The 18,173-nt window shown below is 41.1% G+C and overlaps 1 protein-coding gene across 1 annotated transcript; it reads right to left on the reverse strand.

Moving 5' to 3' along the window:
• Nucleotides 1-4,689: 4,689 nt before the first annotated feature.
• Nucleotides 4,690-17,176, reverse strand: GPR143 (G protein-coupled receptor 143). Its single transcript, XM_066571624.1, has 8 exons — nucleotides 16,933-17,176; nucleotides 15,111-15,220; nucleotides 12,113-12,207; nucleotides 10,611-10,703; nucleotides 10,014-10,123; nucleotides 8,640-8,748; nucleotides 6,419-6,536; nucleotides 4,690-4,989 (listed from the first exon to the last, which is right to left on the reverse strand). Exons 1-8 carry the CDS (start codon nucleotides 17,174-17,176, stop codon nucleotides 4,690-4,692), a joined length of 1,179 nt encoding a protein of 392 aa, XP_066427721.1.
• Nucleotides 17,177-18,173: the final 997 nt, after the last annotated feature.

Consider the following 18,173-nt stretch of genomic DNA (forward strand, 5'->3'; position numbering starts at 1 on the left):
CCACAGTGCCCTTGGCACTGCCACATGCCATAGGACAGAGCAAGGAGGCAATAGTGCCAGGGCAATGGTGGCCACCACCTGGCCAGCCTTCTCATCTCCAGGCACTGGCTGTGCAAGGACTCAAATGTCCCCTGTGGAGAAGCCTGAAAGCTTCAAAAGCTTCTTGCTGCCCCAAAATGTGATGAAACCTGCAGGGGGATAGAACATAAATAAATGAGGGTGGTATAGAATGTAATCTTACCCCTAAAGAGTTGCAGCTGAGCCACTTATTAAGGATTAGGAGCAGGCCTGATGTTAACAGGCCACAGCTGTAGCCAGTCAGAAGAGTGCTATAAAAGAGTGGATTGGGTGCCTGAGGGGACCTGGAGTCAGTTGGCTGCTGTGAGAAGAAGGAGGAGTCAGTGCTTAGAGGAGCTGCCTGCATGAAATATCAAGGAGGTGTGAAACTCCAGCAATATGGAACCCTTGCAATGTAATGACAACAGAAACCCAGCAACCAAGAGATGCTGGAGCAGCAAAAAGTCTTCACTTTCATCACTGAATGGTTTCCCTTTAGCTGCGTGCTCAAATTTTCTCAGCCTTTTGAAAGCTTTACCTACAAAACCCCATGTGCCCTGAATGATCAAGAGTTTGCTTAGAAAGGTGCAGTAAGAGAACCAACTTTGCATCCAGCCCACAGCACATCCTAGGGAATATTAACCAGGAGAACAGATTCATGCCTGCATTCCTGGACTGGACTCTGTTCCCTACTTTCCTTTCAGAGGGGTTGCATCTTCTTCTGCTGCCAGTTTCAATGTCCACACATGTGCATGTCTTTTCCTTAAAAAATTAACAACCAGACATCATCTGACCTGTCTTATGTCAACTACCATGTGGTTTATTGATCTTCCTCTGTAAACTTGAGATTCTATAAAAATTTTAAAAATTTTTGGATATCAGATAACTTATTATCATGGAAACACAGAGGGAAACACTGAAGTACAAGTCAAGTATGGTTATCCAGGGGATAGGGGGGATCACATTTAATATTTCACTTTCTAGGTCCATGTATTTGGTCTACAGGAAGGGCTTAATGAGAGATGTAGTTAGGATTTTGTTACTCAGACATGTGGTGCACCTCATAAATGCAGAACTGTGGTATGCAAGAAATCTGCCTATTCACATTGTTTGTTATTTTATTAGTGCTCATATTTCAGCTTTGCAATTAGCCTGAACATCTGGCCAAATGAAATAGCAATTAAATGTATGAGGCTGGCTGGTCAAATACAGAGTGCTTAAAAATAAGTGCTGGTGAATACAGAGAGAAGTTCCTGTGTGTGGTTTGGTTTGATAAGCTGACTGGGAGGCCAGGAAAGTGTTTAATGGAGGCAATACCACCCTGTATGCATAGATAGCCTCTCCATGTGATTCCCCTACACTAATTATATTCCAGTGCATGGATTCAACTATCTTTTTATTCTAATTAACTTTTTTTTTCCTTTTGATAAATTCAGGAAGGCTTTGTTGTGCTCTAATACACCCAAAATACAAGAAGCTATAGTTGACAACTGCTCTACTCATGAAACAACACTTTAGCTACATGTATTTTATTAAACAGTATTTAATCCAGTTTTATTTCTGTTTACTTCTGCTCTGAGACCCACCTTGCTGTTCCAGAGGAGCAGCTGCCCTCCTGCCCAAGGACTGGGAGTGAGTCCCTCCCACAGTGTGAGATGGAGACCAGACTGCACCGACGCGCTTCAGAACTGACAAGAGCTGTCACTTGTTAGCCCAAGCCACATTTGAAACTTATCTTAGAAAATAAATATGCAGGCCAGAGACAAGCACTTCTTGCACTCACCAGGGCAGCCCTCGTGACAACTAAGCAGATAGAAATCATCATCAGAGTGGAAGCCAGGATGTGTTTCTGTGTGCTGATGAGCACAAGGGTCTCTCAGCAGAGGGTGGCACGCTTCAGAAGGCAGTGGTGGTGTTGGTGGCAGAGCTGGGCTGTCCGGGATGCGGAGTCTGGTTTGCCCTGGCTGACCCTTGGAGGACACTGGCCTGTGGCTGCTCCCTCACATGCATGCAGCAGGCACGTGGAGTGGGGACAGCCAGGAGATGGACCTCAGAAATATATTCCTGGTGGGAAGGGAGGGGCATCTGCTGCAAGCCTTGAAGAAGGCAATGCTTTGCCTGATTTGTTGAATAGTGAAGCAAGAACAGGGTTTGTGTAAGGTGAAATCAAATGTGGCCATGGTTACACATGAGTATCAATTATCAATCAATCAATTATTATCCAATTTTAAGCTGTGAAGGAATCCTCTTGTACATCCATTGGAGGCTAGGAACAGCAGGTAAGGAGACTCTCCTCACACACAATTCTTTAGTAAGTCAAAACCCACTGTCAGTGTGCTCTGCAATGCCCCATATCAATTTCTAGATACATCAAAATTAGGTCAGTTTTCTTTCTTAGGCTCTCAGACAAGACCTAATTTTTCCTGATGACATCCCATAGATAACTGATACACACACACCATACTCTCCCCACCAACAGCCTTGCAAGAACAAGAAGAGAAGAGGAGCAAAGCCTGGCCCTTGCAGAAGGCTGTCCCAGAACAGAAGTGCACCAGGGCACTGCTCGGGGGCTGCTCACAGCTTTGGGGGGCAGCACTGGGGCATCCCCTGTGTCCCTGTGCCACACAAGTGCCCTGAGCAGGGAAGGGAGGGAGGGATTAGTCCTTCAGTCATCTCACAGGGCCTCTTGCTACTGCCTGTCACCTCCCAGGTGCTTTCATGCCACGTAATTATTCCAGTGAAGGCAGAGACTGTTTATTTTGGTTTAAGGTTTTGCAGCTTGGTCCACAGCACAGCATATGAAAAGGTTTACTAACAAATACACCTCCACCTTTTTCCTGCTCTTTTGACCTCGGTTGTGATGAGTATTGCACTGAAAAATTGTCTCTGTTTCAAAAGGCTCAGTATAATCTGCTCATAAGTGTGCTGTCTCTTCATACTTTGGTCGGTAACAAATGACTGTGATTAAAAGAAAGGGTCTGGTGATCTGCCAGTAGTTCTGACAAGGAGAGCAGCAATAAAAAGCCATAAAGCCACAAAGGTTTCCAAAGGGCACAGTGTAAAAGACTTGCTACAAACCAAGCACAGCTCTGTAATGATCTGCCTAAATAGCTGTCCAATCATTGTTTAACACCTTTGTATCAAACAATTAGCTTCAGAAGCTGATTTGTTTTAATTAGCCAATCAATATTTTTCAGTATTGTTTCTGCTGATCCTGAATTTCTAACCTTCCCTAGAGTAACCCAGGAAGTTAAACTTCATCTTATTTTTGCATTAACCTTTCAGCTGCCTTTAAGTTTTATTATGATTATTATCCTTATTTTAATTTTTTTTTTTTTTTTTTTTTACAATAGCTGAAACTGAAGTGTGTTGGAAATGAAAGGTGGAAACAGCCAAGAAAGTTCAGCCAAAGTGGATGTGAGCAGGATTTAAAGCCCAGGCCTGGTCACATGCTGAAGAAGAGGAGGGTGATTACTTGGGCTCAAGGGGCTTCCACCATGCCATCAGTACACTGTGCTGTAAACTGCTTCCAGAACAACCAGACAAATCTGATTAATTCTATTTTTGATATGAAGTCAAAAGTTTAGGGTAGACATAGTCATCATTGTTTCTTAACTTTCAGCCAGTCTGGGGAATTATTTGGATGTAGGTACCTAGGGCACTGCACAGAAAGAGGTCTGAGAGGATAAGGAAAGTAGATTTAATGTCTAGATTTAATGTCTCTTCATTCAGCACATGAAGGTATAAAACAGAATACTCCTCAGAGAAGGGATTATTGATTCTACTTGTTCTGTTTCATGATGAGCACTCAGAGCAGGGAAGTGTTTTATGCAAATGTTGTCTCTTAATGTACCTGCCCCAGCAGCTGCTCTCCTGTTAGGTAAGTACACATAAAGATCAGACTGAATCCATACTAAAAAACAGTTTGAGAGTTTATTTTTTCTTGAACCTGGCATGAACTGGAATCTTTGTTCTGAAGTGTTTGTGGTGCCTGTGCTGGGCTCAGTTTTTTAAAATAAAGCCTTTCAGCTCCCTGGATAAAACCGCACAAAAAATTCACATACAGAAGCTAAAAGAAGACTATGTCAGTGAGAGTCAACAGAAACAGGAAATATTTGTGCTGAAGTTAGAGTCTACTGTCACTAATGCTTTACCAGACTGTAAAGGCTGGAAATTGTGGTGCCTCAGAAATCCTAGAGCTGTAATTCTGGATGAGGAATTTTATGCTGAGCAAGACAAGCAAGGCAACACATTTAAAAACCCAACATATGAATAGTCCATTTATTAAAACAAAAGACTCTTCTACCATAAGGGGGTTACAAGAGAGATTAAAAGAAAATGAATGAAAATCAATCATAAGTAACAAATATCATTGCAGAGATATACTCCTGCTGAAAAAAGGTTCAAGTCTTTATACATGTTTTAGAAGGCAAATGAAGACATTGACCATATCTCTCTGTCTCACACACTCTCTCACACAGTGTCACAAGTTACAGGAAATGACATCGAGCCACTGAGCACAAACCTAATTCCAGAGTACACAATGATTCACACATTGATGTGGTTTTGTGAGTGTTGACAATGTGAAAAGGTAGACCCGGGAAAAGTTAGATCCAGCTCTGCACATAGGAACTACCAGCCCTGGTAGATGGGAGAGCTTCTGGTTAATCTCTCGTCACTGCTGGTGTTACCTTCAGACAACATGCTGATGGCCTCGTCCGTCTGCTGGCTGTCAGTTGTCAAGATCTTCTTGGGGTCATGGATGTTGCTTTGGTAGTTCACTGGTGAGGGATAGGTGTTTTCCCCCACTGTTGATGAGGACATAGATTCCCAGGGTATTTCTCTCTTTCTCCATTTCAGGTCCACTCTCCATCCTGTCCAGCCATAGAAAGCTAATGTGAAGAGAAAGCCCTGCATGGGATTAAGAACCCCCTGGGAAAGAGAAGGGCACCAGGAGTTACACCAGCAAGGAAGGCTTCATCCTCAACTCTAGCAAAATGATTTGCATGTATTAAAAACTTCCCTTTCACTGAATGATTGCTGACTTTAAAATACACTATTTGCACTCAAATAAAAATTTAGGCATCACAGATACAAACAAATAAGAGAAAAATACCATGACCTGTTTTCCAAAATGCTGAGGCCATAACAGTAAGCACAGAATGATTTTCTAGCATGAAGTTTAGCCAGTCAATCCCTTGGTGTGTTTTTAACTTTCCCCACAAGCTCTGGGCTTTTTTATTCACAAAAGCACATGTATTATTCATTACAAGCCAAATCAAATATATGAGAGGAGACACTAGCACGGACAGTCAAGCTTTTAAAAATAGCAGGAATTGATCTGTCTGGAATTGCTTTAGATTCCTGAGCCAGTGAAAATGTCCATCAAAGTGGGATGGAAAAATGGGGAGAGGCACTGAAAAAGAAAATCCCAAGTGATCACCAAAAAATTTGTCTCTGTTCCCAGTGCCATGAGAGGCTTAACAAATTAATGGCTTGAGATGCTTCTATTTTTCTCATAGGAAAAGAAGGAAATTCTTTTTACAGCCATCCTAAAGCAGAGGTCAGTCCCCAGACTTGACCTCTTGCTCTCCAGGTGAGCACGAGCAAGGTCCCTGTCACATGAATGTGTTCACTCCTTGTCAGAGGAGGAGGTTGTATCACATCAGTTGCATCACTTAATCCTTCAATACCAAACTGCTCAAATGCTTAATTTTACAAATCAGGTTCAGGCCCTACGTCTATTTAACAACTCCAGAATAAATTCTCTAGGAAAATGAACCTGCACAGTCACTGCTGAAAAATCCCTTGTCAAATATTCTAAAAGGAGAAAGAGACCAGCATCTCACAGCTATTTTTGGTTCCTTGTGTGAAAGATTTTTCGCCTATTTGTTCCCAATAATGATTCAAATTTAATGACATAAGTTGCAATCATTCTTTATAATAACAAAAAACCCACCCTACTTGCAAACAGAGAATTTCCATGAAATGCCCATTTAATTGGGAAACCTTCAGGAACTGTGAGCTAAAACTTTGCAGCTTGCATTGAGGCAGAGTTTAGCAAGGTAAGGCTAGAAATCATTGTAGTTTTCTGTTGTGGATCTTAAAATGGGTAGTGATCTCTCACAGAGAGAATGCGTACTCCAGTAAAGAGTTGGCCTCTAGGACATTTTTAGCAAAGCTTGCATGTGAAAAACCCTCCCATTGACTGTTCATTCCTTTCTCTTACTTTCTGCTTTTCTTCCTTGATTTTCAGAGTGTTTATATCTCTCAAAATCATAAACCCCACACTATACAGCTGTTGTTCCACCAGTCTTACAACAGTGATTTCTAAGCCCAAATCATGTCCCAGCTGACCCACCATGATAATCCAGGTGATCAGTGCAGCACTCCTGATGTTTTTCAGGGGCATTTCATTGATATCTGGCTGCATTTCAAGGTAAAACAGAAGGGTCTCATTGATGATGTTGGATGACCAGCTATGGCAGGAGCAAAGAAGAAAAGGACAGTTACATATGGATGTGCAGGTAAAACATGCAAATTATAGAAATTAAATTCTTCAAATTATAGAAATTAAAATCACTCTAAGGACAGTAAGATTGTTTTAATCATAGAATCATTAAGGGCAGAAAAGAACTCTAGGATGATCAAGTCCAAGATGCTTGGATTTCTTGTTAAATCTCAATCTGAAGGGACCCGTAGCTCTATGAGATCACAACCAAGGACCAGACACCTACCCACTCACCCAGGCCTAGACAATATAAATCAATATAAGAAAAAAAAATCTGATAATTTTAACTTGCTGCAGAACAGTAAATTGCAGAATAAAATTAGGAGCAGAAGGAAGTGTGATCCATAATGGGAATATCATGCATGCTGGCTTCTTTTGCTTGTGCCTTAGAAGAGTTGTGCTCACAGACAAGGAACTCAGTAATACCTGTTTCCAAATAAGGATGACATAATCAAGCCTCATTCATTGAAAGAAACTATGTTCTACACTAAATAGAGATTATAGGAAATGGCTGTAAGTTCCTATGACATCTGAACAGTGAGAGAAGCATTTCTTCATAGTTGTACTGCAGCTTCAGAAAAGAAACCATCAGCATTCATGTCATACTTTCTAAGGGGTTTTATATTTGTCCTCTGCACAATTATATCTTTATCACAATGTAAAACCTCCTGATCTCCCCTCCCAAATCTGTAGGCATCTCTTCTATCCTGTTTTGCCCCAACCTGCTGTCTTTGACTAAAGCATTCCATATTTGACTTCTGGGATGAAAGGAAATCTTCCCTATGCTTCTGAGATGAGATTGCCTCAGTCTTTCCCTCCAGTAACCTTTGAGAAAGTTTTTACACTCCAGACCTTATGTTTTATTAGAGCAAAATCCTAAACCAGAGCTGTGATTTTATTTTTTTATTAGGAAAGCCCAGAATGAGACAGAATGGAAATAAACAAATGTCCCCACAATATCCATGGGAAATTGGCCTTTCCTTTCATGCTTTTTCCCAGATAATCAAGCTGGCCACCATCCCTTAGGTTGCAATGCACTTCTGTGGTGCCTCTGGGCTCTTTCTTTCCACAGCCCTGGGAGCTTGGCTGGATCTCTGCTCCTTATTATTTCAGCAATTTCCAGGAAGCCATGCTGCAGGATCCCCTGCTGCTGTCTCACTCCCTCCTCTGCTGGCTACCCCACCCTTCACATTGGAAACTTCACTTCCAAGCCAAGAGGACTGTTATTCCCCCCCAAAAGATAATCATTTCCTTTTAGAACACTCCAGTAGACAGCAGCCAAGAGAAGATAAAAGAGGCAGCCTTTCTCCCTGCTCAGCCTGTTAAAGCAATGTAACATGCATTAATACACCTGTGTGTAAAGAAGATAAGTGGCATGTAGAGACTGCTAAGTTTGGCCTTCTCATTTCACTACTCCAGAACCATTTCCTGTTGTCCCATTCCTCTCCTCCCTATCTCTTTTCTGTCCTATGCCAAAGTGCTATTTTCATGGGGAAAGATTAAATATATATTAAAAAAAAAAAGAAATAATAAGAAATTTCACACACAATCATATGGAGTTTTCTTTTCTGGCATTTCCTTATTTTCCAGTCAGCATACATGTGTTTTTCAGGCACTTGAAAACTGCAGAGCAGAGGTGGCTGCATTGTATGATCATGGTCAGAGCCATGAAGCCAGACTTAGAAACATCTTTATTGTAGGTCCTCAGTGATGTGTTTGGTGCCAAGAGGCTCTGACAAATGTTGATTACAGAAAGTCATCTACCAGCCCACAGAGCTGGGAGCCTGCTCTACCAGACAGCTTCAGTTGATGCCCATCCTATTGGGAATTTTTTTGCTATTGTTTCTTGTTGCTTTTGCTTTTCTGTTGGTTAAGCATATTATCATTTCCTCACAGCCTAGTGAGTGATTCAGCTCCTTTGTGAGCTAGTTTAGAACTGCTTCTTCCTTAGATACCTTCCCTTCCAAGCATAAAGACAAACAAATGAAGCAACCCATCAGTCCTCACTCCTGTCCCTGACTCTCTCCCTCTGGGAAAAAGGCACTTTAGAACAAAATAATGCACCTCTTACCAAATGACAAATACCAGCATAATTTTGAAGAAGCGCAGCTGGATCTCTGTCCCCAGACGTCTTTCGTTCTCTGTGTAAATTCCTTGTCTCCCTTTCAGTAAGGAGGCAACTGGAAAGTATACAATTATGTTCATTAATGTATGCACATCTTGTTAGTTTAGGCACATAAATCCAGAAGATAGAGGCCTGAAAGAGGGAACAAAGGAATGGATGGATTTGTCTCCAGCAGCTGTTCAGAAGCTGGAAGGACCATTTTCAAGGAAATATAGCCTAATACTTAGGAAAATAATTACACACAGCTGGATTCCTAAAATCAAAGATACCCCACTGGTTTTTTTCCTGTCAATCCCACTGAAAACATGAAATAGTATGATCAACATAATTCTATTTCATAACAAAAGGTACCATGTACCTTCTGTATAATATGTGATATATGGTTATTATGTGATGTTTAAATAGAATCTTCTATCCTATTATGCACATTGTTTTTCCTTGTGTCAATGGTACAGCATTAGCAACACCTTTGAAACATGAAGATGGATTGTCAGCAAAAAAAATTATGCTGCATGCTGTTCAGATATCACAAAGAATATAAAAATGCAAAAACAAATATACAAAGAACAACTTTTTATGGGAACGACTTCTTAAAAGAACAACTGCTTCTTTGAAAATGAATATGGCTGAGGGACAGAGATTTAATGGGATAAAGATTGAACTGAGAATACTTTATTTTCTCCAGCTTTTTTATATAATCAATGTGTAGATGAATTCAGGTACTGCAAACATCCAGCAATGATCATATTACATGCAAAGAATGCCTTGAATCTGTGACTTTTTTTCAGTCTCACTTCTTCCAAGCACTGGATAATAAATTGAACTGGAAGGTCAAGATCCCATCTGAGTTGTGTACAATTCCCATCTGTTTCATAATCTCAGAAGTGACAAAATTCTGATCACATTTTATTACATTTTTTGCTCTAGGGCTGCCAAGAAGTTAAATCAACTCTCAGATCTCACCAACTAGAATAAATTACATTTCAAAGTCGAGGTTGGTACCAAAACCCCAGTAGAGTTAAGCATCCAGAGTACATTGCCTCAAAAGCTTTAAATCAAGTAACGTGGAAACACATTTGTCCACCTGCAGTTAGAGGTTAATAACAGAAGAGATTTTGTGTCACCAGAATTTGTCTCTCGGGCAAATTCCCCATCAAAATGGTGTCTTCACTTCCATAGGCAACTGCTTCCCAGCCTTTGCTGTGTCTTTATGATTTAACAAGGAGCTGTCACACATCCCTGAGTACAAAGCCATGAATTTCTATAGCACTATGTTGCTAAATAACACAGACTGATTGCTGCTGGCCATTAGGAACATACCTGCTGATACTGTCCTCCTAAACAGGATTGGGTTGGCCACAAGCACTAGCAGGAGGGGGACATAGGTTGTGATGTAATGTGGAATTGCATGTTCCAAGCCATTTTCACAGCTGAGAAGAAATCATTAAAAGATTATGCATTTTTTTCCCCCCACACCTCACTTTTCAGCCTATTCTATCTATGTCAGCCTTAACTTTGAAAAAAAAAAAAGAAGAATGAAGAAAACAGATGCAAAAATTTAATTTATGGATCTTTACCACCAGTTCACATGGGACATAAAGTTGATTTTAAGCATGCACTGTCAGTGGGTTTTTCTCAAATTGAAAGGAAAGCTAAAGGCAGGAGTGGGAGAAGGGTGTCTGACAGAAGCTGTATCACAGCAAGCCCAAGTGCCTGGATTGCCTGGCATATTTCTTCAGGGTCCCCTGAAGCCCAGGCAGGTATTTCAAGCATAATCACTGAAAAGAATCAGTGGGACATCCTTGGCAAAGAACAAAATGCTCAGCTTTTCAATATCTGCCTCTAAAGCTGACCAAAAGACACCCAAATGACCAGAGAGTGCCCTGATTTCACAGTCTGTTTCCAGAAGCTGCTTACCTGGAGAGAGAGGGGTAGTAAAGCAGAGCAATCCCCTCCACACAGAGCAGCACTGCCAGGCCCCAGGTCATCATGTGGTACAGCACAATTGTACTGCAAGCACCAAGCACCACAGGCACAGTTAAAGATATCCAACATCACACTGCCCACATTGCAAAGTAAAAATAGGACCCTCACTGAAAAAGAGCTTTACAGACAGGAAATTGTGTAGAACACTGGCAATACATTAAACTAAGGAAAGCAGGTGGGTGGGGGCAGTCCTTCATAAAAAGAATGAGCCAAAGCAGTTATTCAGGGTTGCACATGGAAGTCCTGTCCCCTCCAGCCTGTAGGGTGGAGGGAACAAGATTTCTTCCCTGCCCTGATTATTGAGAAGGAACCTCTACATCTTTCATTTCTCCTGCAGACAGTAAATTAGCAGATTAAAATTTAAGAATGGAGATGAACAGTCAAATAAACCATCCTTTTGTGATTTGTAGAAAATATTTAACTTTCAGAGCTGGATACTGCTCCCATCTTCGGGAGATTCAGATCTGTGTTTGTAGAAAGTTTTTGGTGCTTACTCTGATCTCAGAATCAAGCCCAAATACACATGATTTTTTTTGTTAACAGGGATGGGGGAAGGAGGCAGAAGTCCCATAGTTCTAGTCCCAGCTGTTTGACTAGAATGGGACTAGAGACTATGGGACTTTAGACTGGATAAACTTGATTTTGTAATGTTAACTCAAACTTGATTTTGTAATGTTAACTCAAAAAGCCTCATTTTGGTTACACCTGCAGAAGAACCATATCCTTAGTATCTGACTGCTCTGTATGATCTGGGAACAGAGTCACGTAATTCCACTTTTATCAGCAGCAACTGAAGGTTATTTTGCTCTTTTAACAACCAACCTAGAAACTTTTTTTTTTCCCTGTTTGGCATTAAAGCATGGTACTTTCCAAAGGGTTTAGGCTCTTCTGTCACAGCCATTGCAGAAAAATATTTGCTAAATACATATTTTTCTTCTGAGGGATTTTAAAAGTGTGATCAGAAGGGCAATAATGACCACACTCACTGAGAAATTGATAAAATAAAATATCAGAGAAAAAGAAAAAAACTGGAATTAACTGTATGAAATTAGCTGTATGAAGTTCAGCACTTCCCCCTCCAAATTCTCATTTTCTGTATAACACTATTTTTTTGCTGCAAAAATCAATTTCAGATGCAGGGTAGGGACAAAAATAGTCATCTCATTGCCATAAAGTTTATAGACTACAATTTGCTCCGTATTTTTCCAGAGGTTGCATGATTTCACATTTAAATCTAATTTGGACATAAGTCAGTATCTGAGCATTGCCCTGGCAATTTAAGCACTTAGAACACCAGACATCCCTATCATTACCTGGTAGCTATATGAGCATCAGATGGTTGTACAAGACTCACTTGTACTCTTGGGCAGCTGCAAACAGAGACATACAGTGTTGGAGGGAAAAAAACAAATTCAGAGCTTTAACTCTGGTACCTCAGTCCAGCTGATCTTCTCACCACCAAGTAAGAATCAACAGCATAGCAAAACAACCACCAGAAGCCAGCACTATATAACAGCTGGATCCACATCTAGAGGGGAAAGAAGTGCCAAATGTCACAGCTGCTTCTCCAGTACCACTGGGGCAAGGAAGGGATTCAAACCTTGGCCTGCTGATTTGTTCTTTAAATGTGTGCATTTTACAGATGAGATTATGAAGTATGAACTCTTACTCAAAATCACAGGAACAGCATTGTTGCAGCCTATGGGTCAAGTTGTAGGTAAATTGAACAGCATTTGCTTTCACAGCTCATTTTCTGATTTAGAAAACCTTCATTTACCTCTCTGTTTCTAACCTGAACATGGTAAGTGAAGCCCAAAGAAATTTATAGCGAGGGTGCTTTAATTTTAGGTTAAAATTGCAGTTGTTTCTCAGTAGCTGAGGCATAAAAATATAACTGAGGTCAGTCATAACCACAGTGTGCCTATGCATTTGTGGGTTCTGCATGTGCTGGGTGCTTTCTCCATGCACAAGATGGTTATCAAGAGAAAAACTCATTAATGAGAAAATTACTCACGCTCTGGAAGAATACACCTACTGAACTCCCTGAGTGATTTCTTCAATAAAAATCCAAAGCAAACAGGTTCAAGTCAAGCCAAATTCCACAGCATTCTTGAGTTGACCCCATGCATTTTTCCCATGAGCTTATATAGGAAAAGTGACCTTTCTTTGCCACTGTGTATAAATTCCACATTTCTTCCCCATAGGAGCTGGCTCTTTGTAATAGTCTGGGAGTGTTTTAATATTCATGCTATCTTTCCTCCAAGCTGTCTCTCAGTTCTTATCTGAATATCCTTTATCACAGCTCCACAGTAGCATCGTTTTACATCTGGAAATCAACATACTTGTTACTAAGCCAAACGTTGATGAATAGAGATCTAGCACTCCTTCCTCCAAAAGGCAAATCAAGCTGGGAAATATTTCCTTTCACCATGGGTGTAGACCCTACCTCTAGTAATTTGTGGCATGAATTATTCAGTATTTTATTCAAACATCATGATATTTTCCTAGTGCACAGGAGGCAGAAAATAAAATCCCAGTCTTCCTTCAAATGCACTTTACCCACAGAGCTCAGCATGTAACTTCATCATCACATGTACATATTTGCTGCAGTAGGAAAATGCACAATTTACTACCCATAAACACACATATACAAAAATAAACTGCAGTGTCTTTCCAGAAAATCCAAAATCCCCAGAAAAAACTGTCTCCAAAAATAATATAAATCAGATGCACTTAAACCCTAAAGCTTCATATGATACCTTACTTTTTAGCTTGCTGCAGTGCCTGAAAGGGCACCCCTCTGCAAACCATTCAAGGGAGATGTCTGAAAGTTTCACTATTTGCAGTTCGTATAGGCTTGTGGTTAAGAGAAATAAAACAACAGTACTAAAAGAAAAATAAAATAGAATGGGAAATATTTTATTAACTCACATGAGAATACGTTAGGGGAAATGAGTGGAAGAAGGGTTATTTTTCATTCCAATATAGTTGAATCTAAATTTAAAATGACTCAAATTACAGCATTTTCCTGGAGTACAAGTAAGGGAAAATAAAAATTCTGGTAGACCACTATGCTGCTCACCATCTAACCTGAAATTCAAATGAAAAACAGTCTGCATACAGTACCCTGTCATGTTTAAAAATACATTTTTATGTGTTATGGCCCAGAAAGGGAAACATGAGGAGGAATGGGTTTTGAGCTGGACATTCTTGCTGCACGATATTGAGATTGTTGGTTCTTTCTCAATGAAAAAAACAACAGCACTTGCATCTAATAAGCAAAACTTAAAGATGTGTGATAGAATTGAGAATTGATAGATGTATACAATTTATATTTGTCCCCATGGCACAAAACTATCCTGTTTGAAGCTGTTTTTATATAGGAATATGAAGCACAGCGAGTTCAATTTGGCACACATTGCTTTCTTTTAAAACTACTGAAGCTGAAGAATTTTCTTTACATGCAACCTATCCCCTTCTACATTGTAAACTCTGAACTGCAGAGCTAATACTGCTATTGCTCATGCATTAATTCAGTGGAGATCCCACATGCCTATTGCATCTGTGTGAAGTGATGATCTATCTTACTTGTCATTGTCAATGTTTTGGTAAAAATTGTGACCTTTATTCCTGTACAGTAAGCTCAAATTCTATTTCTCAGTGGTTTTATTATAAAATTTGGAACTGAGTTTCAATGTGTACTTTTGGAATGCATTTACATTTTCTTATTCTTGCATTTTAATCCAGAAGATACTTAATTAGACTTGGGCAGATGCAGTCATTGAGATGCAGCCCAGCAATCTGAGCTGAAATCCCACATGGCAGGGACAGACTTTCTGCCAGCAGATTTGTGGCTATGAGTATATTTCTCCTGCTGTCTAAAACACACACTCTCATGCCACAAAAGCTAATTTGAGCTACCCAAGTTGCTGGTTTCAGGAGGTCCTTGCTGCACCACACAGGCTGCAGTTTCTGACAGAGAAGACAGACAGAAAACCTCACACTGCCAGTGCAACAGAGCCACTGGGGCATTGGTGGTGCTGTGCCAGCACAAACCCAAACAATGCTTCACAGCCCTTTTGGGGCTGCTTGTATCCTTTTGGTTCCACACCCCTGACTTTGGCATACTCCACTCCCCCGGTACTCCTGGAGGAGTGAACACCTCAGAACTCGTGGGATCAGTGTGACCCAGCTGCCCTAAATCCCTGCCCACCATGCAGCCCCATCAGCACCCTGCCTGCCCTGACCCAGGCTCACAGAGGGAGGCATGAATGCACTTGCAGGGGTGGGGCAGAGGCTGAAACTCTCATATCCAGGCTCTGACTCACAGCCACATTTCCTTTTGGACACAGCAGTTTTCCTTTCAGATTCCCCCTGTGGAAGGACCCATAAGTGGGAGCAGAAGAAAGGGGGGATGAGCTGGGTACCTACCGCGCTCCCCACACAGAAAGTGGAAGGCCACACGTCAGTCCCGTTCACCACAGAAATGTTGGCTATGAAGCCTGGGAAGCCCAGCCATACACTTGACCTGAAGATCATACCTAAAGAAAAAGAAATGCATTAATGCTTTGAATCTGCTGGTGTGATTTGAGTCACATGCTTTTCCCTGGCCACATATTTCACATGGCAGCCCAGATTTTGTGTGTCTACAGGAAGGCAATGGCTGCAGAGGAGCACAGCAGGGACAACTGTGCTATTTAAATGTCAGTGGGATCATTCAGGGAAAGTAGCCCCAAGAGCTGGAAGCTGCTGGGACTTAAAAGTTACAGAGATTAGGATCTCACTTGGAGATGGTGTCACATGCTTCCCCAACATAAACTGGATAGCATTGAACATAAACACTAAATAACTGTTTACCAGCAGAGATTCATACACTGATATTCGCTACTCTATAAAACCCCCACTGCAGAAAAGAGTTATTTTTCATTTTTCTCTGCCTTCATTTTACAAGCAGCTCTTTTCCTCTGTCACAGGACTGAGAAAAAGCAGCACTTCTGAATTAGGTAACAACAAGGCTCTTTTAAAAAATGAACTTAGACTTTGTTAGTGAGATTTTCTGGGTTTGCTTGAAATAAAGAACCAACAGGAAACAGAACAAATTGACTGGCCAGGTTTCCCACTAAGAATGAACTGTATTAGACTCATCCACTGAAGTGAGTCTAATACAAAAACAACAACGGATTTGAGTTTGAGTTTGCCAGTGAAAGAGGCAGAGAGAAAAATGACTTTGTCTATTGTTGGCTTCATCTGACTGAAAGGACCTTTTCCAGGTGCATGGCCATATGTATTTTCCATATCTCTTTCTTTACTTCCTTTATAATTGGTTTAGTATTGGTACTTATTAGGTTCTGTGAGAGAACCTGGCTGGATGTGAAAGGGGAAGAGAAATGAAACACAAAGACACACAGACACACAGATACACAGACTCACACACAGCCCCCAGCAGTGAGACAAAACACCACTACTTCTATTACCTAATGTGAGGGGGGAAAATGCTACTGTGGAAACAAACTTGTCCTGTATTTTCATAGCACATGTCACGATAATTTATACCCAATTTGACAGTGAATGACTGATGGGAAAAATTACCAAATGACTGATGGGACAGCTCAACACATGCTAGTTTTATTTTGACTCATGCATTCTGTTTTAGTCTCCACTGGTTTATTCCTCCAGACTATCCACCAGGGTCTGGGCAGCCGGTTGTCCTTGATAAGGTAGCTTTACTCACATTTCAAAAGCCTGTGTCCAGCATGATCTGTGTGCAGCTGCAAGTCAAACTCATTTTCTGTCAATGTGATGTGCCCAGAGAAGCAGCTGGCACATGAGGAAGGGGCACACTTGGTCCACAAGGATTTGAGGGCATAGAGGACAGTGGTTTTCAAATGCAGTCCTATGGATTGTCTAAATGTTTGATGTCAGATTTATTTTCCAATGTGCTGCCTCACCTCCACTTTTATGCCTTACTCTGAGAAGCAGTTGACATTCTAGATTTTAATTTGTTTTAAAGCAGAGATTTTGGTGTAGATTTGTCAGGAGCTTTCATTTCCACAGTATAACTGTCAAACAAGAACCTTCTCCCCAAGGAGCCATAATTTCCTGATCTCACTTAGTCCAAATTTTCCTGTGAACACAAATAGCATGCTTCCCTCAGAAATCTCTGCTGTCCACTCACCAGCTTCTGAGGTCAGTGGTACCTCAGAGCAAAAAGAACCTGTTACAGCCATGGCAAGGACATCAAGCTGGCACTTACCTACGCCTCCGAGGATGTCACAAATGGAGATAAGGAGAAGGATGGTGGAGGAGGAGGAGGCTTTGGGCATCTTCCGTGGGCTCTGTCCCTTCTTTGGCAGGAGCTGCAGGATGGTCAGTAGCAGGCTGATGGAGGCACTGCCAATGCAGACTCCACAGAAGACTTCAGGCTGGAAGTTCATCACCAGCTGTGTAGCTGCATCCCTGTTTGGGCAGCAGTAGGTTTCTAACCTTGGAGAAGCCATGAAACCTACGACTGGTGGAGGGGCCCCAGGAGCAGAAGAAAATGCTGTTGCTTCCCCAAGGCAGCATTCACTTTTTCTTCACCCTCCCCATTAGTCCTCGGTGGTGAGAATCACGCGATTGATGGATCATGTGCTGCTGCTGCTGCTGCTGCTGGAAGTAAATCCCCTAGAGCTGCCTTTCTCAGCCTCTCCTAGCAAGGAGATCATATCCGAACAAGAAACCACAGCATAATCTGAAACATGCCCCATGCTCGCTCAGAGCCATTGGCAGCAGTTCACTCACATATTTCTGCTTGCACAGTGATACAGGAAGACTTAAACTCGTCAGAGCATTGAAGATGGTTTAAAATAAATAAGGATGCAGATACCAAAGTGGAAGCATTACATTTTAATTGTGTTTCTCTTTAGCCCCATCCCACACAGCACCCTTTAATTACCTCAAATTAATTGAAAAGATGAGTCCAGACACAAGCAGTCCCAGTCTTTACAGGGAAGAGCAGGGATATAAATCCACATCCTAACCCAAATCTCAGTTTTAGTGATCCAACCCACCCATCTCTGTAAATAAAATCAGAAGCACAATACCCTATCACTGTAGAAAGAGATTACACTTGGGAAGAAAATATTAACCTCATCCTGTTTAAATTGCAAGCACAAAAAATCCTTTCTTTAGTCAGTACTGTCTGCATTAGATCAGCTTGACAGGGAAAATTCCAGGACTTAGGATTTCTCAATAACATATTTCTCTGTCTCTCTCTCTCTTTTTTTTTTTTTTTAATTTGGTAAGGATTTAATATGAAAACAGGAACTTGACCTGCAATATTTGGTTTTCCTTGATAAGTTTGACAATATCTTTTATGACAGGGGTCCTGCTAGATACAGCAGCAAATAAATACAAACATAAACACAAAAAGTAATTCTTCCCTTTAAACTAAGTCTCAAACTCCCTGTATCAGCTCTCACCCTTCCAGAAAATTTGTTTATAGGGACACATTCA

The sequence above is a fragment of the Molothrus aeneus genome, chromosome 2, assembly GCF_037042795.1.
Source record: "Molothrus aeneus isolate 106 chromosome 2, BPBGC_Maene_1.0, whole genome shotgun sequence".
NCBI classification, from domain to species: Eukaryota; Metazoa; Chordata; class Aves; order Passeriformes; family Icteridae; genus Molothrus; species Molothrus aeneus.

Excerpts from the sequence above, each read along its gene's own strand:
- GPR143 (XM_066571624.1), bottom strand. The coding sequence starts at position 17,176 with ATGGCTTCTCCAAGGTTAGAAACCTACTGCTGCCCAAACAGGGATGCA. Across the intron at positions 15,221-16,932 it reads TGACATCCTCGGAGGCGTAG|GTATGATCTTCAGGTCAAGT; the intron begins GTAAGTGCCAGC and ends CTTTTTCTTTAG. Across the intron at positions 4,990-6,418 it reads TGATCACCTGGATTATCATG|GGGGTTCTTAATCCCATGCA; the intron begins GTGGGTCAGCTG and ends TCTCTTTCCCAG.